Source organism: Quercus suber, unplaced genomic scaffold, assembly GCF_002906115.3.
Source record: "Quercus suber isolate HL8 unplaced genomic scaffold, Cork oak 2.0 scaffold_519, whole genome shotgun sequence".
NCBI classification, from domain to species: Eukaryota; Viridiplantae; Streptophyta; class Magnoliopsida; order Fagales; family Fagaceae; genus Quercus; species Quercus suber.
In genome coordinates this window covers 76887-102623 of record NW_027069968.1, presented here as the reverse complement: position 1 = coordinate 102623, position 25737 = coordinate 76887, and the positions used below count along the sequence as shown (strand labels likewise).

The following is a 25737-nucleotide window of genomic DNA, read 5'->3' as shown; positions in this document are numbered from 1 at the left end:
TAAATTTCATTAACATATTCTGAGTTTATCCTAACCAACTTCAAGAGTTTTTTGAAAATTGACCAATTTGATTCCAAAAGCCAACTTAGTCCTTAAATATTGTTAGGTTAGTTAATTATTTTTCTCAATCGCCTTAAGTACAAAGTTGACTTTAGCTAGGGCTATCCAGACCTGACCCACCCACCCAAACCAACTAGCCTAATCCAAAAATCGTTCGATTCGACTCTTGTGATGGATAGCGGCAGTTTTCGACATCCAAAACTCAATTCCGACGGGTCATTTCATCAAAACCCAATTTCAACTGACCCGACCAATTCCACCACCAAAAGTCCATCGTTCTTTGCCGTCTGAGGAATTCTTCGGTAAGATCTCACCAAACACAGCCATATTTCAGCCAGATCTGGCGAGTTTTGGCTACATGTCCTCCTTCTTGACTTCAACCGATACCGACTACCATCCAATGAAGACCCAACCAATTTGATTCGACTCCTTCATCGGTTGGCAGCAAGTTTAGAAAATCTTCACCCAATTTGGACGAGTAGGTTACGGGTTAGGCATAAACCCAACTTGGACCGACTCGTAAACACCTATAACTTTAGTGACTAAATTGTTCAGTTTTGAAGAATCTTGACTTTAGTTAGGGCCTTCCAGACCATCCATGGACCTGACCCACCCACCCACTACAAAAATCGTTCGATTCAACTCTTGTGACAGTTAGCGGCAGTTTTCGATGTCCAAAACTCAATTCTGACGGGTCATTTCATCAAAACCCAATTTCAACCGACTTGACCAATTCCACCACCAAAAGTCTGTCGTTCTTTGCCGTCTGAGGAATTCCTCGGTCAGATCTCACCAAATACAGCCATATTTCAGCCAGATTCGGCGAGTTTTGGCTACATGTCCTTCTTGACTTTGACCAATACCGTCTACCATCCGACGAAGACCTAACCAATTTCACTTGACTCCTTCATTGGTCAGCGGCAAGTTTAGAAAATCTCCACCCAATTTGGATGAGTAGGTTGCAGGTTGGGCATAAACCCAACCTGAACTGACTCGTAAACACCCCTAACTTTAGTGACTAAATTGTTCAGTTTTGAAAAATCTTGAACCTAATTGGCATTAACTCAAACCTTAAGAAATGTTAATAGAATTAATCCTAAAATTAAAATGATTTTTTTCTTTTTAAAAAATTAAATAATTGAATAATAGACCAACAGCAAAATCATTATCCTTTTCACCCTTAAAAAATAAATTATAACTTTTGTAAAATTTAATTTGACTATTTTTTCTTATAATAAATTTAATAACAAAAAAAGTAAAGATAATTAAAGAAAAAAGATAAAGTCTAGAAGCACCATTTTTTTTTTTTTTTTTTTTTTTTAAGGCAAATTGTTCCGATGAAAAAAAAATAGTTGTCAATTTTTATTTATTTTTGGTATGTAGCATATGACTCTTCGTGGTGCTGCAACGCAGCAAAACACAGACTGATCTCTGTATCTCTCTCTCACACATTCACACCACCATACCCGCCGAAATTTCTCTCTGCAAAATTTCTCTAATTTCTTTAAATCCAAATCCAAATTCTACATCCAGATCTATCTTTCAAAAAAGCCAAAGGCCTAAACTCAGTATCGATAATTTCTCGAATGTAAGGCGGTTGTAACCGATCGCAACAGAGTCAGCGTCCGAGTCATGGCGGGGAAGACCGAGTCAGTGTCAATCCGGTTTCCGTACAAGAACCTGAAGGACGATGCGGCGGAAGTGGAAATGGTTGGAGTCGTCGACGTCGACGTCGATTCCCCCTCCCCAAACCACCGGATCGATCTCAATTCTTCTTCTCCTCCTCCTCCTCCGTCTTCGTCTCCGCCTCTTCCCGGAGAGAAAAAGAATTGTAGTTTGGCGACTCTTGTTCTCAGTTGCACCATCGCCGCCGGCGTCCAATTCGGCTGGGCCTTGCAGCTCTCTCTCTTGACTCCCTACATTCAGGTCCATGCTCTCTCTCTCTCTCTCTCTCTCTCTCTTCAAATTTGTTTTCGTTTTTTGTTTATGTGATTTGAATTGGTGTGGTTTGTGTTCGATTCGGATCTGAGGAGCTTGAAACTGCTTGATTGAGAATTTAGATGCTTCTTTAAGATTGAGAGAATTACAGGGAGTTTGTGATTTTGAGTGCCGCTAATTTTAATGTCATTGTATATAGAGGGAAATTGAAATTCTCAACGGGATGTTTGGTATGTCCTATACTAAATGTTCAATTAGTAGGTATATAATGCAGCATTGTTTGAAAAAGAGAAAAATGTAGATTTCAATGACAGGTCATGTTAAAAGCTTTAGGAAAGGATCTTATGGGAAATATAAAAAACTGTCAAAAAAATTAGTTGCTTTTTTCTTCTCATAAAAAATTTCTAGAAATAGTTTTCCTTAGGCATCTATTAACTTTTCCCTTGGAGGATTTAAATCGATATTCGAGATAAGATTATTTGTTTTTATTGATATTTGTGTATAGTTCGACTTTGTTTTTCTGAAAAAAGGAAAAAAAAATTAATATAATTGTTAAATTATGACTTGTCTGATATCATGTTAAATTACTGATTGTCTCAAAAGCTTGAGCTATTGGGATATAGTAAATTTAATCATTTAACCACGTGATTCTAACAATAACAATGAATGCAGTAAGTCATTAGGCACACCCTATGTTTAGTTTTTTTTTTTTTTTTTTTTTTTTTCAACAATTTTCAAGAGAGAAAAGTATAATTGGCTGTGTACATCACTTGTGCACAAAAAAGTTGATTGCATCAATGTTGACATTCTTTTTAGAACTCCAAATGAAAAAAGACAACTAAATGCACTAATGAGTAATTAGCACGAGTTCAATGTCCTCTTCATTTAAGAGCAAAGTGGAGGGGCGGGGTTGTGAGTTGAAGAACCACTGGCCACAAGTGTACCTACCAAAAAAGGACAAAATAGTTGCACCAATTTGAATTCGATACAAAATATAGCTCTTGATTGTTGATGCCTAATTTAATGCAATTTCTTATTTGGAAAAAGGAGAATAAAATCTACTTTTTGAGGAAAGTATAATGTTTGAAGACTTTTTTCTGTTTATGCTAAACAAAACCCGTCTTTACAATGTTTGGATGGTACCACCTAACATAATTCCAGATTTAAAAAAAATTACGTTATGAATTGAAGATGAGTTTAGAGAACTTATTAATCCGCTTTCTAAGAAACTTGTTGATCAATAGCCATTCTCCCATTGCTACTTTGCATGGAGCCTTACCATTATGTATGCTAAAATATAGGATGCCTCAGCTCCAACTCTCCTACCCACCTCCCTTGCTGTCAAAATTGACAACTAAATAATAACCAAAATAAAATAACATGGTCATAGTTGGTATCACAAATGCATTGAATGCTTGTAGCATCAGGATTCCGGAGAATGTTGAAAGCTCAAATTTTTAAGTGTGAAACAGAACTGTTTCAACTGTTACTATGTAAAAGGATGTTTAACGGTAATATCATTATCATCTCTGTTCTTCTGAATTTTTTTCCAGCTTAAATTATGCAATTTGTTATCTTCTCACAGTTTATTCATTATTGGTTTGATGGTTTATGGTATCTCTGCCTTTATCAGTCAAACTGTATTGAGTTCTTTTTAATTTTATGCTTGAGCTTCATTCTGATTAACTAATGCTCTCAACTAATTGTTGCAGACACTTGGAATAGAGCATGCCTTTTCTTCATTTATTTGGCTTTGTGGCCCTATTACTGGTCTTGTGGTAGGTGATAGCAATCACTTTATTTCCTTCTTTTTTGGTTTTCTCACTGTGTGACTGATGGTCCAGTTATTTTTTTTACATTGCCGCTTTGTATGATTTGGTATGTATTGCCCCTTTTAATTCTTACCAATATATAACACATCATCATATCATGTTGGAATCAATATGGAATGCAAACCGTTTCTAGTCATGTCTTTGTTTATCTAATGAATTCTATCTTATAGCTTGTTTCTGTTTGAAAAGAGTATGCCTTCCCCCCAAAAGCCATCACGTGCAAATAGACAAAATGAAAATGAAAGGAGCAACTTGCATGTTGAGTAGTGCCACCTTCAATAGAAAGTACTTGTGCTTAATGAAGATGATTTATAATATTTGCCACAATGGACTTTGACTACACTATGCGTAGTAGCAGTTGAATACTACCTTTAGTCTGTGAGATTCGTTATGTAGTACCAAGAACAACCCAAATAGTAAATAAGGAAAATAGGAGGCCTGTATTGGGTGTCTGCTTCAATTGGTTACAATTTGTCCATAGGAATGGATGGTTTCTACAGCTTCTTAATTTTCTTGTCATTTCTACAGAAAATGAAAAAAATAAAAAATAAAAAATGTTTCATAAGCTTCATCAATGCCTTCTGGTACTTCAGATCCTGTGCACTATGAATCTATGATGCCTCTTGATTTTACTGAACCCCTTAATGCCCTTTGATGTTTGTCTCTGTGGTGATTTATTAATTGTCTATAGATGTGCTCATGCAATACAGTCTTAAATTTCTTCTGCATATTTGTCACCTTAATATATGTCTGCTTCCGAATTCCGATGGTTATGTTCTTGAGTTACTTGCTTATTATTTTTCAGGTTCAACCATGTGTCGGTATTTGGAGTGATAAATGCACTTCTAAATATGGAAGAAGACGGCCATTCATTTTTGTAGGATCTCTCATGATCTCAGTAGCAGTAAGTGTTAGGAACTCTTGGATCTCTTAAATTTGTTGTTGTCTACAGCTTTTTATATTAGCTAAACTAAGTCTTGCAATATAGGTGATATTAATCGGGTTTTCTGCAGACATTGGATATATATTAGGTGACACGAAGGAGCATTGCAGGTTCCTATTGCCTCCTCTTGATTCTTTGTTTTTTCTATTTCACATATATGGAATATTTGAGGTTTAAAAACACTCATCTATGCAAATGCAGTAAATACAAAGGTACCCGGACTAGGGCAGCTATTGTCTTTATTATTGGTTTCTGGATGCTGGATCTTGCCAACAATACAGTGCAGGTAAGGCTTCTTGAAACAATTTTATTTCTGGTTTCCAATCACTGCAATTTAAATCTTATGCCATTAACCACCATGAATGTGAGCAAACAATGGAACTTTTATTGTTTGTAGGGACCAGCTCGTGCTCTTCTTGCCGATCTATCAGGTGGCTTATTTTTTTACTCCTATATCTTTTCCATATGGGTTCTTATAATTTAGTGAGACCTAGGAACTCAATCTTTATTTACATGTTTTACTTACAAACTACATGCTAATGCAAAACATTATAACTTATGTTATGACTATATTTTTAGGGCCCGATCAACGTAATTCAGCAAATGCTGTATTTTGCTCATGGATGGCTGTTGGAAACATTCTAGGATACTCTGCAGGTGCTAGTGGAAGTTGGCACAGGTGACACCCTTTGAATGTTGTTTAGTTGTAATATGCTGTTTCTGTAGATTTGGCTTGTGCATGTCTTTATGTGATTCGTTCGATGCATTCCTTCATCTCTGATTAGATATCATAATTCATTCCCCATTTTTTAAAATCTTTATTATTAAAAAATCAACCATATAGACTTAAAGAAACTCTGTGTCTTGCACTTCCCACTCTGGTTTGTCTCAGTTGAAATATGATTTTGTGTTTTCATTGTTCAAATTCAACACTTAAGTTTTTGTGGAGATTAATTTATTTGAGAAATTCATTTATGAGCAGATGGTTTCCATTCCTGACAAGTAATGCTTGCTGTGATGCTTGTGGAAATCTCAAAGCAGCGTTCCTTGTTGCGGTGGTGAGTTAGTATACTTGCATGAATCTTTCCCATTTTATATAGTTAATTACTTCTCTGACATTTATTTGAAAAAAATATTATTTTTTTCCTGTCAATCATGTGTATTATGGTATCTATTATTGTGACTTCTTAAATGATTTATCATATGTAAATGAAGCACAATTTTTATTTTATTTTGATAAGTAAGAATAGTTTTAATAAATGAAGACTACTTCATGTACAATGAACACCAGGTAGCCTAAAGAATTACAAAAACTTCAGAACAATTATGTACAAAAGGACAGACTCTAAAAATAATGGAATCAAATCTCTATGCTTAAAACCCCCTACATGAGATTAATCAAACAGAGAGCCTATGAAGGTGGGTAGTAGCTGATCCCTGTACTCACCACATCATCAAATGTTCTCCTATTGCGTTTCTGCCATATGGTCTACATCAAGAATAACGGAACCAAATTCCAAATGCCTGAAGAATGTTTACCTAACCAGTTCCTCCAGCCAAACATAAGATCAAGTGCTCTCTCCAGTAGGACCCTGTAGATCCCAAAGATTGGAAGACAAAGCTCCACAACTGATAAGCCTCGCCTCATTGCAATGCATCAAAAGGTGATCCACAGTCTCCCCACTACATAGGCACATGCAGCACCAGTCCACTATAATGTAGTCTCTCTTCCTAAGATTTCATAAGTGAGAATATTCCCCCAAACTGCCGTCCAAATGAAAAAGGAAACCCTTTCATGGGGAAATGCTAAAAGTAATTATTAGATTAGGACATGCCTACTTTAAGTTGGGGAAATGCTTTCTCAGAAACTTGTGTATTATAGCATGTTAAATTTGATTAGGACATGCCTATTTTAAGTTGTGGAACTGCTATTTTTACACCCGAAATGGGCCCCGCGTGTGTAAGAGAGAGGAGCCTGGAAGCAGATATTATTGGTATGGAAATAATAGTTCCCTATAAGTAATTGCTCTAGGTTCTGATTGACAAAGGAAATCCATATTGACATAGCTTTGAAATTTCTTTCTTCTTTTTATACACATACCTTTTTAGTAGTTCAAAAGCTCACTTATTTTTTACTTATCAAAAAAAAAAAAAAGTTCACTTATTTTTTAATTAATTAATTAATATTAAAAAAAAAAAAAAAAAAACAGTTTGCAACTGTATGTGTTCTGCTGGCATCAAATTGTACGATTCTGAGTCAAAGAATGGTGTTTGGTGTATCTGCAGGTTTTCCTGGCTCTTTGCACGCTTGTGACACTTTATTTTGCAAATGAGGTTCCACTTACTGTGAATCAGCCCCAGCATCTGTCGGATTCTGCACCTTTGTTGGATGATCCTCAACAAAATGGCCTTGATCATTCGAAGTCAATGCCTGATATGCCAATTAATGCTAATGCCAATGGCGAAAGGGTTAGAAACCTAACACAGGTCAACTCTATAGTTGAGGATCATCAAAATGAAAGCGTTAATGATGGCCCCGGATCTGTGTTAGTCAATTTGTTGACTAGTTTAAGGCATTTGCCACCTTCGATGCATTCAGTGCTTATTGTTATGGCTCTTAGTTGGGTAAGCACTCCAGTTCTTATATCAATAGCTCCTGTTTCTGTGTATTACTTTCAAATTAGTTGTTAGTCATTTTGCTGTTCATATTTTGCTCTGACCTTAAGAAAGATTACTTTTTTTAGGCCAAGAGGTTGTTAGTAAGATCTTTGAATCAGCTTATTGGTCTTATGGTATATCTCAGTCTTGCATGGATATTAACTATTAGCATATTTGTTTTTACTTGATAAAAAGAAATAAGTCAAATGGATAAGTTTATGTGAAATGGAAACTTGCATATACCTATAAATTTGTAATTTAATTTTGAACTAATATGATCTTATTATAGAGTAATTTTGTAGGGGCTTGAGTACTTGAGATGAACTTCAACATTGAGAGTTTTAATCTATCAAGTTGTACTGACAAAATCTGTAATTGTTTATTGTTTAACTCATTGATTGTATTTTTAAACACGGAGATTTAAGTGTGATTTGGGAATGATGTAATTTTCAGATATTGAGTATTACGAAAGTTGGTGAAGCGAACATTTAGCTCCAATACAAAAACAAAAATTATATGATGTAAAGCCTTTAAAAAGAATTTTGAACTACTAAGTTGTAGAATCTGTGAACTATAGCAAAGAATATATGGAATAAGTGCAACTATTTTCATATATAATCAAATGGAAAAAAAACTGCAAATCAAAGTTATCATTATAAAACTAAGTATATCACTATGTTCTCAATTTATGAATTGAAGAAGATAAATATAGCTATTTATATTCCTTTTGTACATTTTAGAAATGGCAGGATGTCAAACACCTTCAACAATGTTGCATTATAATAAAGAAGATGAAGGATGCCAACTATTTCTTATCAAATCACACTACCGAATAATATGGTGTGGCATTCATTTAAGGGTAAAAAGAAATGCCTATATCAATGCTTTCTGTCAATTGCCTAAGATAAGGGATAGTTTTGATGCAGCTATCAAAGATTCATTTGCTGTTCTTCGCAACTTTGTAGATTCTAAGATTTATGGTTTGGAAGGTCAAATCAATTGAAATTTAGGAGTTAAATAATTGTTTCTTCACTTAGAAAGTTATCATTAGGTTTTTTTATGTCGTATCTGGTTCTCCTTTTATTTTCTTTGTTATGTTTTAGGTGTGTGCTCTTTATTCACAAATTGACCAAAGATAAATATGTTCTGTTATAATCTTTTTTTTTCCCCCTCTCTCTCTAATTTATTTATTATATGTCAGCTTTATTATTAGAACATCGATTACCCCCAAAAGAGAATGAAGCGCTTATCCCTCCCAAAAAAATTTATTATTAAAACAGTTCTTTATTTTTAAAACCTGAAAAATGTTTATTATTATTTTGAAAAAAAGATTAATCAATGTACTTTTGTTGGCAACTCACATGAAGTTGAGAAATACGAAAAAATCCTAGCATTGTAGGAAGTGCTGATTGGCAGACTGAAGGGCCTTATCGGCACTTCCATCACTACTTAGTGCTGAATGGCAATCCCTTGTCCAAATGCTCTTATATTTTTGTGACAGATTTCCCTCACTCCCATGCATGTGGATCAACCTTGATTTGTCAACCAAGAGCATTTTGATCTTTTGGATCAGATTGCATGATTGGCACGTATAAGGGTTTGTTAGTTGCAAGTTAGTTACTAGTAACTAGACTAAGTTGGGCTAGTTAGGGTTCAAGCACATGTAACACATTAATCACGTGTTAATTCTTGTGAGCACTAATTAGTAAGCCAATTATTGAGTCATGTGTGGCCACTTAGAATAGGGCAAGTGATGTATAAATAGGTGTTGTAACTCTTATTTGGACCTTTGAATGAAGAATAGTCATTTTGATTGCTTANTAATTTATTGCTGTTCATATTTTGCTCTGACCTTAAGAAAGATTACTTTTTTTAGGCCAAGAGGTTGTTAGTAAGATCTTTGAATCAGCTTATTGGTCTTATGGTATATCTCAGTCTTGCATGGATATTAACTATTAGCATATTTGTTTTTACTTGATAAAAAGAAATAAGTCAAATGGATAAGTTTATGTGAAATGGAAACTTGCATATACCTATAAATTTGTAATTTAATTTTGAACTAATATGATCTTATTATAGAGTAATTTTGTAGGGGCTTGAGTACTTGAGATGAACTTCAACATTGAGAGTTTTAATCTATCAAGTTGTACTGACAAAATCTGTAATTGTTTATTGTTTAACTCATTGATTGTATTTTTAAACACGGAGATTTAAGTGTGATTTGGGAATGATGTAATTTTCAGATATTGAGTATTACGAAAGTTGGTGAAGCGAACATTTAGCTCCAATACAAAAACAAAAATTATATGATGTAAAGCCTTTAAAAAGAATTTTGAACTACTAAGTTGTAGAATCTGTGAACTATAGCAAAGAATATATGGAATAAGTGCAACTATTTTCATATATAATCAAATGGAAAAAAAACTGCAAATCAAAGTTATCATTATAAAACTAAGTATATCACTATGTTCTCAATTTATGAATTGAAGAAGATAAATATAGCTATTTATATTCCTTTTGTACATTTTAGAAATGGCAGGATGTCAAACACCTTCAACAATGTTGCATTATAATAAAGAAGATGAAGGATGCCAACTATTTCTTATCAAATCACACTACCGAATAATATGGTGTGGCATTCATTTAAGGGTAAAAAGAAATGCCTATATCAATGCTTTCTGTCAATTGCCTAAGATAAGGGATAGTTTTGATGCAGCTATCAAAGATTCATTTGCTGTTCTTCGCAACTTTGTAGATTCTAAGATTTATGGTTTGGAAGGTCAAATCAATTGAAATTTAGGAGTTAAATAATTGTTTCTTCACTTAGAAAGTTATCATTAGGTTTTTTTATGTCGTATCTGGTTCTCCTTTTATTTTCTTTGTTATGTTTTAGGTGTGTGCTCTTTATTCACAAATTGACCAAAGATAAATATGTTCTGTTATAATCTTTTTTTTTCCCCCTCTCTCTCTAATTTATTTATTATATGTCAGCTTTATTATTAGAACATCGATTACCCCCAAAAGAGAATGAAGCGCTTATCCCTCCCAAAAAAATTTATTATTAAAACAGTTCTTTATTTTTAAAACCTGAAAAATGTTTATTATTATTTTGAAAAAAAGATTAATCAATGTACTTTTGTTGGCAACTCACATGAAGTTGAGAAATACGAAAAAATCCTAGCATTGTAGGAAGTGCTGATTGGCAGACTGAAGGGCCTTATCGGCACTTCCATCACTACTTAGTGCTGAATGGCAATCCCTTGTCCAAATGCTCTTATATTTTTGTGACAGATTTCCCTCACTCCCATGCATGTGGATCAACCTTGATTTGTCAACCAAGAGCATTTTGATCTTTTGGATCAGATTGCATGATTGGCACGTATAAGGGTTTGTTAGTTGCAAGTTAGTTACTAGTAACTAGACTAAGTTGGGCTAGTTAGGGTTCAAGCACATGTAACACATTAATCACGTGTTAATTCTTGTGAGCACTAATTAGTAAGCCAATTATTGAGTCATGTGTGGCCACTTAGAATAGGGCAAGTGATGTATAAATAGGTGTTGTAACTCTTATTTGGACCTTTGAATGAAGAATAGTCATTTTGATTGCTTAGTCTTGTTTTCTCTCTTGTTAATTTCTTGGGGTAAAGACTACCTAGAAGTAGTCTCATCTTGGCAGAGGTGACTCTTGAAAAAGTCACAATCCATTCCATCACTCACCACATTCATGCAATCCATCCTCTAGATCCATCATCCGATGCTTGCAATCTGAAACCCTTGTTGCATTTTCATCAAATTCTACTTGCATATTCCTTCAAGAACCCTCGCCAACCACTCACATTCTAATATTCTCATACTATACTTGAAGTTCCCAAGGCGTAAATCACTAACCCTAATCTTCAATCTACCAAAATCTCAGATCAAACACCAGTCTCATCTCATTTCCAAGCTATAACCAAACCCTCAAGGCTTTCCAATCCTAAAAACTGGCCTATAAATCCCTACAAAGTCTTAGTGCCAAAATTTTGGGATCGGTTATGGATCCTTGACAAGATTAGTTTGGGTTAGCTTGGGTTAGCTACATGTAACTTAGGGACACCCCCAATGAGTGACTAAAGTTTACGCTGGCTGTTAACCTACCACTACCCTTCTCCTTTTCCTGGGATTGGACTGGCTATAAACAAATATATGATACTAAGAACAGACCCGGATGAAGTTATGAAATATATATATATATTAATAAATTAATTGTTGTGCTCTCACTGTGTTGTATCATAGTTTTCAAGAATTGCCATATTCGTAATGTGGCTGTGTTCCTAGAGTCAATTAAAGAATCATTTACATTTGTGCTTAATGCTTTCAAAGAATTCAAAGATTTTGATTAATGGATTATTGTTTGTTTTGGGGCAAGAGTGCGTAGAGTATTTTGTTCTTTCGTTCTCTTCTTCTTTGGCATGCCAATACTGTTCACAAAAATTTCATAGAGCTCCTGAACAGCAACGATATTCTCTCTTAGCAATCCCAGATCACACCATGTTCCCTACCCATAATACTCTAGAACTTTATATTTTTCCTTGTTAGCCACCAAATAAACCATTAAACCAGTCATAAGATGCTAATTTTGATGCTGCCTAGAATTTCTACAACTTGTAATCCTCTATCACCAAGATTCAAACTTTTCAAACCTAATTTGGTTGCAAACTAGGCCAATCTCAAGATCATCTTTCTTTCTTTTCAAAATCCCACCAAAAGCACATGCAGACAGAGTTCCCTAATCTATCCTATGTGAAGTATGATTAAATCAACAAACATGGGGGATGGGAGGGTTTGGGGGGGGGGGGGGGGGGAAGCATAATGAAGATTTTTACAGAAAGTTAAGGGTTATCTAGAGGGAGAAATGAGACAATTGAGATTTATTTTGAAAACAAATTGGTTTCTAATATTTAAAATGGACACTAAAAAGTAAGATTAAAAATGTTCTTTTTTGTTGAGTATTAAATATAAAAATATTGACTTATAGTAACTAAGTTTCTAATTTGGAATTTTGTTAAGTTTTTAAAAATAAATACTTCTACTTATGTCATGTGTTGGAGGCCTGGGCCTCATCTGCCATCACTTCTGCATTACTCTGTGCATGTGTTATATTAGTGTTTTTATGTGATGATTGCTGGTTCAACCCTCCATATTAACCTTATGATGTTTGCAATTATAATCTTAAATGCAGCTGTCCTGGTTCCCGTTCTTTCTTTTTGATACTGATTGGATGGGGAGGGAAGTTTATCATGGAGATCCAAAAGGAAACCTTTCTGAAGTACAAAAGTATGATCAAGGTGTCAGAGAAGGTGCATTCGGTTTGCTATTGAATTCAGTAAGAACTCAAAAATTGAGCATCTGTAATTTTAAATTTTATTTGAAATGACTCATTCTTTTTTCAAATTACAATAAGAATATTTTTCACAACTTGATGATAATGGAAATTTGTAAATAGTGTCTTATCTTGCTAAACAGTTATTTTTTTTTGATAGGTATATAATTATCTAAAAGAAAGTTCATATTTCTTGTGGTATAGGTTGTTCTTGGCATTAGTTCTTTCCTTATTGAGCCAATGTGTCAGTGGCTTGGGGCAAGACTAGTATGGGCAATGAGCAATTTTATTGTGTTTGTCTGCATGGCAGGCACTGCTATCATTAGTTTGGTATCCGTCCGAGAATATTCTGAAGGGATTCAACATGTAATTGGTGGGAGTGCAGCAATCAGGATAGCTTCCTTGATTGTATTTGCTCTTCTTGGCTTTCCTCTTGCTGTAAGCATATTTTCCTTGCAGTATTACTTGATTTGTCTCCATTTCTGCCCTCAGAAGTATGTGTTTGCTGGTATTGATTGTTTGTGTGTTGCAGATTACATACAGTGTTCCATTTTCTGTCACAGCAGAGTTGACTGCTGATTCTGGTGGCGGCCAAGGTCTGTAACAATTTCTTCTTTATTTCTTATTGTTACGATCTTTATCTAGTTGTAATTCTGAAGAGTTTGTATGGCTATACAGGGCTGGCTATCGGAGTGCTAAATCTTGCAATTGTTGTTCCACAGGTATTTCCATGCATTCTTCTTTATTTTCTGTTCATTTTCCTCATTAAAATTTGTAAGTGGTTACTCACTTTTTTTTTACAAAGTTGGAATGGAAAGAGTCCTAAAACAACAATCTAAATCTTATTGTTGTTTTGTAGTTTACTAGTTAAGTGCCCATTTGTTACCTAGTTTTCGGTGTTAAAAAGTGAGTGATGCAGGAAGTGCAAAGAAATATTTTGTGTAATTTGACTTTATTAATTTTGGGAGTCAATTGTATTTTTATTGGTCAAGTAGATTTTTATTTTAGATTTTAGTTGCTAATTAGGTTATGAGTATTTTATTAATTAGAGAGTAAGGGTTTTTATTTTTGGGTGTGTAATTCAATAATTAAGTTTTCCCAAGTCATTTACTAGGTCAAGTAGAATTGGAATTAGGGTTTAGTCCAAAAAGTTTATATAAGCATTTATTGCATTCCTAATGAGATGGATAACAGTTTTTTTATTAATAAAATTTCTTTGAAAATTTTCCAATGGTTTGGTGTTGACTCCAAGCAAATGTAAGTGCTGCCTCCTAGAGGTTCTCTCTCGCTTGGTGCTAACTCCGAGTAAACCTAGGTATTGATCCCTAGGTTACCTATCCTCTATTTTCTGCTCTTCAATTTTATTGTTATATCATTTTGGTTTTGTCTTGCATCACTGTGTTTTTAAACCCAAACATAATGTTAGTCCCCATTTGGCAACTGATGAAAAAGGCGTGTTTTAAAAACGTCCATAATTTACACGGCTGTTTTCATAGCTCCATGAGGATGCTTTTATTATTATTATTATTATTATTATTGTTATTTCTTTCTTTCTTTAATTCTGCTAATCTTCTCCCCACATTTTTCTGCCTTGTGTGCTTGTTTGCCATATATTTTTAGTTTGAGCTTATTAAAATTCTAACTTCATTTCAATGTGTCTTTGGATGCTTATATTTACTTGCAATGTGCCAATTTAGCCACACTAAAAAAATTTCCACCAACAATGTACCATAGTCACCCCTTTTTTTTTTTTTTTTTTTTTTAAAGTTGTGATATATTCTTTAAAATTTTGGGGATATTGATGGGGCTATAAAAGTTACTTTTTCTTTTTTTACTCTGGTTTGGTCATGATAAACGCTTATACACACTTACTTTCATTTTAAAGTTATTAATAAATGAAAGTTGTTAATCTAGTTGATGCTGATATCAACCGTGTTGATTTATTCAGATGATTGTATCACTTGGTGCGGGGCCGTGGGATGCTTTATTTGGTGGAGGAAATATTCCTGCCTTTGTTTTGGCTTCCTTTGCTGCCTTGGCAGCTGCTGTTATTGCAATCCGCAGGCTGCCAGATCTTTCCAGCAGATCTTTCAAGTCATCTGGTTTTCATTTTGGTTAATGACTGAAGCAGCCTCATCAAGTTGACAACCAACCTGAATATTATTATCAGCAGCCCCATGAACATGCTCAGTGACTTTCAGAGGGATTGACTCTGCCATTTTGCGTACGTATCATATTCTTATCAAAAGAATTTACACATTCCATATTCAATTTCATTCATTTTTTTTCCCCATTTTGGGAATCTGTACCCTATTTAGAGTGTAATACATCACTATTTTTAAAGAATAACGTGTATATAGTGAAAAGTTTAGTCATATTCTCATTAATAGAAAGATGAAAAAAAAAAATTCCTTACTCATTTATTCTTTTTAACATTCCTAATTATCATATTTCTGCATTCTGAGTTCATACAGACTGTTTAATCTTTTTTTCCTTTGTCGTTGCTCATGTGTATGTTATTATAATGTTTTAAATTAACTGATAACCCATCATTCTGATGGTGGTTCCGTGTAGTGGTACATTGTTAGTTTTGGTGTCGCCCGTCACTGGTTTGGTCCTGGCTGACATAAGCAAACTCATAAAGGATGGTGAAGCTTTCTTCTGAATTCCAAAAGCACAAACTGCTCTTCTAAGGAAGTGTGCCAGTTCAATCTTAGGTAGTTTCACATGCATTTTTCCAGTATGGCTCTACTAATTTCTTGGTCTTTCTGGAGTTGTATGAGTACAGAGCGGCCTTAATACCTTTTGGTTGGACAAAAAGGATTGGACTTTTACATGACTTGTTAGTTAGGCAGAATTTGTTTCTGTTTTTTTCAGTAATAATTTTGACATTAGTGATATAGATTTTAACAGCTTGCAAAGCGGAATAATAATTGTAAAAGGCAGATAATTTTAGCCTTTTATTTTTTTTCTTTTATTTTGTGGGGGACTTGAGTGTCTCCCATAAAAAAAATAGACTTGGGTCTAGGCTTAGTGGCCTGTTGTTTCCTATCGTGTGAACCTTGTTGGGTCTATTGTTTAGGTAGCAACTGTTGGCCTTTTAAGACTAGTTCGGCCTATTCGAGGCCTGTTAGTCTGGGTTAGGTCTCTGGGTCTGTTTAACGTGGCTGGACCAAACTGACGGATTACTCAAAAACTCCAGTCCTTACTGAAGTTTATGTTATGTTGAATTGCTGTATTGTGGTATTTGAATTTTGAACTCGAGGGATGAAGTCATGAAGAGCTCCTTAATTTGGTGGTAGATTAATTCTCACTTGATTGCAACAGTAACAAAAAACTAAGGAAAATAGAGGATGCAAGGGGGAGGGGGAAAAATAAAATATAAATAGGGGGAGGACAATAAATATTCCTCTTTCGATGATTTAAAATTTTGAATGAGTAGAAATGATAAAACATAATATAAATTGACAATTATACCTGTCCTTTGTTCAATTCAAAGAAATAAATAATAAATTGACATTATAAGGGTAAAATTGATCATTTAATTTTTTTTTTCAATATAAATGGAATCACTTCCCATCCATCCAAATACACTACTGTTAGGTATTTAGATGAGTTATTCATAAACATGGCTATTCATCTAAAGTGAGGAATAATAATAATAATAATAATAATAATAATTTTTTGAAAGGGTTAAAAACTCAAGAATAACCAATCCCATCTTTACTCAAATATTAGTTATCTTTCACTTAATTTTCTTATACTCTTATTGTTTCAAAAAAAAAAAAAAAAAGAAAAAAATTCTTACGCTCTTGGGATCAACGATTTATCTTTGATGTCGAAATAGTCATTTTTCACTTCAGACTTTTTTGGGCTTAACCTTCTTTACCAACAACAATGAATAACCAGACTAGGGTTCGATTCTGGATGACAATTCTGGCTTGATAGAATTTCTCATTGATAATGCTTGCTTAAGTACAAATGGATATGGTTTATGGACTTAAAAGAGTTTAAGGTTCAAGAGATTATACTTTTTCATGAATTTTTTTTTTCCCTTTTCATTTTTTTCATTACTTACATTATCACTGGGTTGAACGTGAGAATCTGAAAGCTGATTATCTTCGTCATCATCGAAAACAAACAAATTTGTTTAATAGTGAAAATGTGTTGAAATATCTACATATTCATGATAAGTGTTTCCTACCTTGTTAATTATTATTTTTTCTCTCTTCAACAGAAATTTGTGGAACTTTATAAAGATGTTTCCAATCGTCTAAAATTTCTATATTACTTTCATATTTAGTATATACTTAAGAGTCAAATTCTTGTTGAAGGACCATTATTTATATATATATATATATATATTAAAAAAAAAAAAAAAAGAAAAAAATTCTTACGCTCTTGGGATCAACGATTTATCTTTGATGTCGAAATAGTCATTTTTCACTTCAGACTTTTTTGGGCTTAACCTTCTTTACCAACAACAATGAATAACCAGACTAGGGTTCGATTCTGGATGACAATTCTGGCTTGATAGAATTTCTCATTGATAATGCTTGCTTAAGTACAAATGGATATGGTTTATGGACTTAAAAGAGTTTAAGGTTCAAGAGATTATTCTTTTTCATGAATTTTTTTTTTCCCTTTTCATTTTTTTCATTACTTACATTATCACTGGGTTGAACGTGAGAATCTGAAAGCTGATTATCTTCGTCATCATCGAAAACAAACAAATTTGTTTAATAGTGAAAATGTGTTGAAATATCTACATATTCATGATAAGTGTTTCCTACCTTGTTAATTATTATTTTTTCTCTCTTCAACAGAAATTTGTGGAACTTTATAAAGATGTTTCCAATCGTCTAAAATTTCTATATTACTTTCATATTTAGTATATACTTAAGAGTCAAATTCTTGTTGAAGGACCATTATTTATATATATATATATATATATTATGTTCCATAGAATAATCAATGGATTTTGTTATTACCACAATTATCTTATTCATCGAGTGTACTATATATATATATACATATATATATTTTTTTAATTTCATAAATAAATTATTTGAAGTTTCCTTAGTAGTAGACAACTAGACATAGACTCTGGTTCAGATTTTACATAGTTCTTGTTAATAAGTTTTTTCCCCCCTAGTTTTCAAACCATGAGTGATACCATCACTTATACTAACATTTTTAGATTTACGTTCTAATTATAACATTTGCCTGTAATCATGTTTCTCATGTCTTAACCAAGAGTTGATACACTCTATCTTATCATTACTATATGATACTATTCTAGAATCTAGACTACCGTTGGTATCTAACACTACCTAAATGCTTCACTGTGCCTAGATGCTTCCGACTTAAACTCGATTTGAAGCAAATACATGTTTGTGGATTTACAATAACGAAAAAATGAAGTAGCTTACCAATATATATATATATATATACCTTGTTTATAGAATCTTTTAAGGATGGCAGCTAGGTTCTTTCAAACTTAATTGTGAACTATCACAAGAAGAATATGGCTAGATGTATGGGAAGGAGGTTTGGACGCTTTGGATAGAAAATCAAACTATAAAGATACTTGAACCATTTTGTATTTGATATTCTTACACTTAATCTATACAAAAGGGTTGTTGCCCTTTTGTCGGGGAAAAAAAAAATATATAATCTAGAAAAATTTACTAGTTATCATCTTTAATAAAGTAACCTAACTTTTATAAAGTAACCTCAGTTTATTTTTGTTGTGAGCTTACATTTTGCATAGCGTTCACCAAACTTATGGCATGCTTATCTTATCTTTATATTTGATTGATAAGGTTGAGATATTTTTCATCATCTCGTGCGCGCTGGGGGGGGGTGTGGGGGAGGAGACAGAGAAATAGGGACTTGGTTGTCTTCTAGCTAGTGTCTTGGGAGCCATCCTTAAGTCTTAATAATTAAAATAGAAAAGATATAACATTGTTTATAGAAATTTTTAAGGATGGTAGCTAGGTTCTTTCAAACTTAATTGTGGACTGTTACAAGAAGAATATGGCTAGATATATGGGAAGGAGGTTTTGATACTTTGGATAGACAATCAAACTATAAAGATACTTTCTTCTAAAAAAAACTATAAAGATACTTGAACTATTTAGTATTTGATATTCTTACACTTGATCTGTACAAAAGGGTTGTTGCCCTTTTATCCGGGGGAAAAAAAGAAGATAAATATAACTAAGAAAAATTTACTAGTTGACCATCTTTAATAAAGTAACCTAACTTTTATAAACTAATTTTAGATTATTTTTGTTGTGAGTTGACATTTTGCTTTTTTGCATAGCGTTCACCAAGTTTATGACATATTTATTTTATCTTTACATTTAATTGATAAGGTTGAGATATTCTTTATCATCTCGTGGGAGACAAAGAAATAGGAACCTAGCTGTCCTTAAGCTAGCGCCTTGAGAGCCACCCTTAAGACTTAAGACTTAATAAAATAGAAAAGATATATATATATATATATATACCTTGTTTATAGAATCTTTTAAGGTTGGTAGCCAAGTTCTTTCAAACTTAATTGTGGACTGTTACAAGAAGAATATGGCTAGATATATGGGAAGGAGGTTTTGACCCTCTGGATAGACAATCAAGCTATAAAGATACTTTCTTCTAAAAAAAACTATAAAGATACTTGAAACATTTAGCATTTGATATTTTTACATTTGGCCTGTACAAAAGGGTTGTTGCCCTTTTATCCAGGAAAAAAGAGAGAGAGATAAATATAACTAAGAAAAATTTACTAGTTGACAATCTTTAATAAAGTAACCTAACTTTTATAAAGTAATTTTAATTTATTTTTGTTGTGAGTTGACACTTTGTTTTTTTGCATAGTGTTCACCAAGTTTATGGCATACTTATTTTATCTTTACATTTGATTGATAAGGTTGAGATATTCTTCAGTATCTCGTGGGGATGGAGAAATTGGAATTTGGCTATCCTCTAGCTAGCGTCTTGGGAACCACCCTTAAGGGATTTCTTTTTGTAATAACTTAGTGTGTGGGATGGAGGAACTATACACACCCAAGAAAATAGCCTGTACATAAACCTCTTGATACTGCATTTCAACCAAAAACAAAAAGACTAGCTGAACCACATGCTAAGATTTTTTTTTCTTGTGGCCATATCTCCTAGCAAATCTTAAATTTTCTGATTTGATCTGCATTTAGGTGTGTAATTAATTGGGAATCTGAGTAACAACTGTCTTTTACCACTAGTTATAAGAAAGAAAGAAAGAAAGAAAGAAAGAAGAAAGGAAGGAGTTCAACAAGTAATCTTTCCTTGTCCTCCTGTATTTGAGACTTTAAGGATGACAATGAAGGCTGTTTCTGTTTGATTACTGGATCGACAACATTAATCGTAGAAGAGAAAAGAAGATAAAAAAGCTTCTTCTTAGTAAGTGATAATATTCTATTGGATGTTAGTTGAACTGTGCTAATCAGGGGATGGAGTCTCATCTTTCATTGTCACTGCTGTTTTGTGAAATGTAAGGTATACGATTGCAACAAGTCCATGCCTCCATGGAGACCCAGACAGTACCACCCATTAAAATAATATTTTACAAAAATATTCCTTTCTTTGAAATAATATCAAATAAACATACTTAATAGATAACTTTTGGTTATCACTTACCAGTTCATATTATAAAGTAAAAGTAATATATGAATATTATTCTTGAAAAGCAAGAAAAGTCTCAAAATGATAGGGCCCGATTGTCTGGCTCTGGGGTATTGTATTAAAGAACGTTTCTTTCTTTTGTTGGAAAATTATCGGAGATAAAATATTTGGGTGTTGTTAACGGTGCTATTAGGACATTTGTTAATAAATCAATTTAAAATTTTAATACAATTTTTACATAAAATATAAAAATTATTAAAAAAATTAATTACTTTTTTTCATTTCTTATAAAAAATTTCTATAAATATATTATAAACTAATTCCCTTAGAGCATCGTTAACTTTTCAAAAGACTGTAGTTTTATTCCGAAGACTATAGTCTATAGTGTTTTTCAGTACTGGGACAAACTTGCCTAAATGCAGGTAACATCTATAAAGGCTTGACAGCTAAATAGATCACACTTTAGGTGAATCTTTCTTCTTTCATCAGCTTTTAGAGATTGTACTCGGCACCACTGCAAGAAAAGGAAACTAGTTCTTTTAGCCAAGCTCTGTAACCAACATTCTGGTTGATGAAACATGAAGTATACGAAACCACTTTTACAATAAACAAACAAAAAAACATTCATAAATTTTAAATAAACTGTAAATTTATATAATAAGAAAAGGGGTATATATTTCGGAAAAGAAATTTGGAATTAAACTTGCTTATATAATGTTTTTTTTTTATAAAATTTCAAATAGAATGAACCAATAAAAATAAGTTATACCAACCAACACGAAAACAATAATTTGGTTTTTTTTTTTTTTTCATCTTGTTAATTCCCATTCACAATGTTTTGTAATATTTCTTCGTTACGGTATAGTTGTACTTTTGCTAAACTTATTTTCTAAATAAAATGAACCATATATATCAAATTGTTAAAAGTTGCGTAACTCAACTGATATCTTTAGGTTTTAATTTTTAATTTTTATGAAAACATCTAAGAATCGAATCCTCTCTCTCTTTCATTTTAACTCTGGAATTAAAAATAAAAAAACTCTTACCAAACTAACACTAAGTGCATTCCCATTTGATGCTCCATTTTGTGTTTTTATCTTTTTTTGCACGTTAATAATAGCACCTAATGCATAAAAAAATAAAATAAAAAGAGAATTTTGCATACAGTAACATTTAAAAGTAAGGTAAACTGTAGCAACATCTATATATTAAACACCATTATTTTATTCAACATCCAATTATTTTAATCGTACTAAAAGAATAGAGTATAAAATGTAGGGTGTACTATTATAATCGTGATGTAAAATAGGAAAAAAAATATTTAAATAGAGTTGTAAACCGTAAGAGAATAAAGTATGTGACGTAGGAAATATTGTTAAAATAGTAATGTAAAATATGAACTAGGCTTGGGTCCAATATTTTCAATGCACTGAACTCATTGAAACAATAATAAGTGATTAAAAATAGACATATGTCACCATTTCAACACGTCAAGTGCAATTGAATATTGAATCAATCTTTACTTGTAAAATAGATTAAATAATTTTTTTGACGATGCAAAATGCTTCTTCCTTCATTTTTTTTTTTTTTTTTGGCATTTACGGATGAGAATGCTAGTTCTGATTTTAATCTTTGTTAATTCTAGCTGACCTTGTTTTGCAATATTCTTTAACTATGATACCCTACTTTTTATGGATTTTGTTTTGGTGGATATGGAAGATGAGGTATCGCATCTAGCCACTACTCTATCAAACTCTCATGGTATGTGGGATTTATATATATATACACTAAAAAAAGAGGGTTGTCTTCATTGAACCCATTTCAAATTTTTACACAGGGGGTCGAGTGATCTCACATCAATAGGCACTTTTTCGAGTTGTGACTTGTGACCAAATATATAAAATTGTCCTGCTGAATGGACGGTTGTGATCAATGTGGCTACACATGGCCGCAGAGGAGTAGAATTTTAAGTAATAAAACTGAAAAACATAACTGGACCAGTGGTTGATGAATCACTATCAAAGCATATCTCCTTGCCCAAAGGAATCCAAAAATCATATATATATATATATATATTAAAAATGAAAAAATTACAAAACCCTCCACAAAGAGAGAGTGAGATGTCAAGCAAAGACTTGCACATGGAATCAGAGTGCGCTGAAACCCCCATAAGCATGAGGGCATGTGGAGGAGAAGATTCATCATTTTTCTTTATTATTATTTTTATTTTTTTGGGTTTTTATTTATTTATATAATTTTAATGGGTTTTTATTTGAATAGAATTTTTATTTTTAAAAAAATTTGAGAGATGGGTTAAGGAACATGGATCCACCCCATTCCACTGGGGTATCCCTTCAGCTTCCAACTAATGAAGTCATGTGGTGCAGCTGAGATTAGCTTGTCTCTGGCCAATACTAAAGAGCCATTTTTTTTGTGTGTGTGTGGGACCCTATACCTCATGTCCCATCAACACCATTTTCACAGATTGTGGGGTCCTCTGATTCTTCTTGGATTCATCCCCATGGTAGAATAATAAGGCAACCAATGATTTCTCCATCAAAATCCACAAGGCCATATTTGACATAGATCACCCATCACATTCTTCCTCTCACAATGTTTTTTATACTCGTCCTACTACTACTAGTCCCATCCCATGCGTGAGGTACTAAAAAAAAAAAAAAAATTGTGAGAAGCTTCTTTGATTCCTTTTTATTTTTTGCTTGGTAAAATTATTATTTTTCCTTTAAATTATTTTATGTTCTATTTTTTATTTTGACACTTGGAAAGTTTTATCTCTTTCTTTTTGGAAGGGGATATGAGAGGAGGGTAAGAGGGAAGATGATTAGAATATTCTAAAATTTAGTATATTCTAATTATGTTTCATTCTTCTCTTCTCTGTTCTTCTCTTTTCTTCCTCCATTCAAACATAAAAATTTCAAAATACCTCCTATACAATTAGAAGTTAGGTTGGTAATATCTTATGACATTCCAATCTTGGGTTTGTAACACTTAGGTATATGTAAAAAGACAAGTATTGAAGCTACTCGAAGATTTGCAACCAATCTTCACTTGAGTGAAATCCTTTCTCTTACAAGCGAAATAAAAATTAATCCTAAAAGTTCATATATATACATTGTTTGAGCCTCATTAGAGTGAGAACGCCATACTTTTTAAAATTTCAAGGATGAAAAATAGTTTAATGTCCAAATTAGCTTATTTAATAGTTAAGAGGATTATTTTAACCTTATTTTTCTTTTCTTTTCTTTTTTTCTTCTTCTAAACTCGATATTATATATATATATATATATAAACACACATGATGCACATATGTACATACTAAATTTGTAGAAAGAAAATAGGAATACTTTTATCATATGTTGTCATATTCAAATAGAAAATTGAATTGATGAATTTATATACATACTAAATTTGTAGATTGAAAATGAGATTGCTTTTATCAAACGTTGTTAAACAGGAGAAGATAGACATCAATTGTCATATTCAAATAAAAAATTGGATTGATGAATGATGTCATTGGCTTTTTACCATTCAATTTTAAAGCATTCAATCCTTTGAAAGATTGATTGGAACATCGGCAAGCAAATAAATGACAGCATGACACACGAATTGAAATTGTGGCAATGTATGGTTGTGGCTAAATAAGCTATTTCGGGACCATGCGTTGGAATTCTAATTCTTTATCATTGACCCTGTGTGCTGCTTTATTTCTATTTATGATGGAATCATTTAGAGTAGGAAAATTAAAGAAAGAACCAAAAATGATCCACAAAACTTGGATAGTTACAGCTATGCTGTGAAGAGTGACCCCGCTCACACTATTTTTGATATATAACCCTTGTTAAAAAGCATGACCACATTCAACAATTGTAACTTTTGTACTGGTCCTTTTACCAGGTGGTGTGAACTCGATCACTTTCTTTACATTTCAAAACTGACAAATTGTGAGAGGCGAATCCATAACTTTTTTTAGCCCTTCTGCAACTGTAACTGAATCAAAGCTAATAATTGTAGTAGAAACTACTAGTTTAACCAAAGGCAGATAAAATGGGAAATTGACTTCAAAAGTTGAAAATGGTAAATGGTCATTCTCTAGTAATGTAGCTCAATGCAAAATGATGGCTTATACTATACAATCCCTGCTGCAAGGTCACATATGGTATGACCAATGGTGTTCATTGGTTGACTCCAATTCAAAACTTATGGTAAAACGTTCAGCTAGAAAGCCTATAATAGGTTAACAAAGCAATTGGGTCAGGTGACTTGAGCATTATTACTTAGATTTCACCTCTTTGTAAGTAAATGTACAATGTTTTAAAACATTAGAAGATACACATTGTTATTGTTTGTTAGTGGCAAACTCTAATTGAGGGGGAGAGAGAATATGGGTATTAGGATCCTCTCCGTTTGTTTATAAAAAGAAGATTATGTTATATTAAAGAGAAAGATATGTTGTATTGAGAATTAAAGCTCTACCTAAGTTGATAATTTAAACTACGCAATACTATTCTTCTCCAAAATAAACGTACGCAATATTATGTATACCGTTAAATAAATAGAAAAAGAGGAAACTAAACTTTAAACTCTATAATTTTAAAAGATTTCAAATTATTTTTTGAAATTTAAGGCTATTATAAATTAAACTCGATAATTTCATTAGTTTAAAATCATATAAATTGATATGATTTTAAACTCAACAGTTTAATTTGAAACCGGCGTAACTATATGCTTTAATTTATAAGTCTTAAACTTCACGACTTAATTTAAAAGCATGGGAGTTATTTTTTTTTTTTAGATAAACAATTAAATCTTTACAATGAAATGAATATTCTTGAAATCTTTTGAAATAGATGATATCTTGATTGGAAATGAAGGAAAAAAAGGAGTAAACGACAAAGGAAAGGACAGCAAGGAAGGCCAAATGGGAAGAAGTGGCTGTAAAGAGAGGAACAGTGGGGTGCAGTGGGGGAATGGAGACGAACACAGAGATGGGGTAACACTTAACTACAAAGATGAAAAAGACCAGCTCTTTCTACTGTGTAGGGTTAACACTTAACACACACAGCCTTATATTTGTTTGCTTAGACTTTTAAAATCTCACTCGACTCGATCACTGATCACTTTCACTTTCACTTTCACTTTCTCTTTCTCTTTCTCTTTCTTACACATATAGTCTAGACATGCAAAGGCATTACACAGGGTTGATTTGGCTTTGGCTTTGGTGTGTGAGATGAGATTGAATGGAAAAAAAAAAAAAAAAAAAA

At 32.7% G+C, this 25737-nt stretch overlaps 1 protein-coding gene across 1 annotated transcript; it reads left to right on the top strand.

Annotated features, from left to right (window-relative positions):
• Positions 1-1447: 1447 nt before the first annotated feature.
• Positions 1448-15212, top strand: LOC112032049 (sucrose transport protein SUC3). Its single transcript, XM_024064747.2, has 14 exons — positions 1448-1986; positions 3711-3776; positions 4636-4734; positions 4819-4883; positions 4975-5059; positions 5171-5204; positions 5353-5452; positions 5756-5831; positions 7060-7398; positions 12653-12796; positions 12998-13231; positions 13326-13389; positions 13472-13515; positions 14742-15212. The coding sequence occupies exons 1-14, from the start codon at positions 1693-1695 to the stop codon at positions 14910-14912; spliced, it is 1815 nt and encodes a 604-aa protein (XP_023920515.1). The 5' UTR covers positions 1448-1692; the 3' UTR covers positions 14913-15212.
• The last annotated feature ends 10525 nt before the right edge of the window (positions 15213-25737 follow it).

Coding starts and splice junctions, on each gene's coding strand:
- LOC112032049 (XM_024064747.2), top strand. CDS start 1,693: ATGGCGGGGAAGACCGAGTCAGTGTCAATCCGGTTTCCGTACAAGAAC. Junction 5,832..7,059: donor CAGCGTTCCTTGTTGCGGTG/GTGAGTTAGTAT, acceptor GTGTATCTGCAG/GTTTTCCTGGCTCTTTGCAC. Junction 13,232..13,325: donor TTCTTGGCTTTCCTCTTGCT/GTAAGCATATTT, acceptor TGTGTGTTGCAG/ATTACATACAGTGTTCCATT.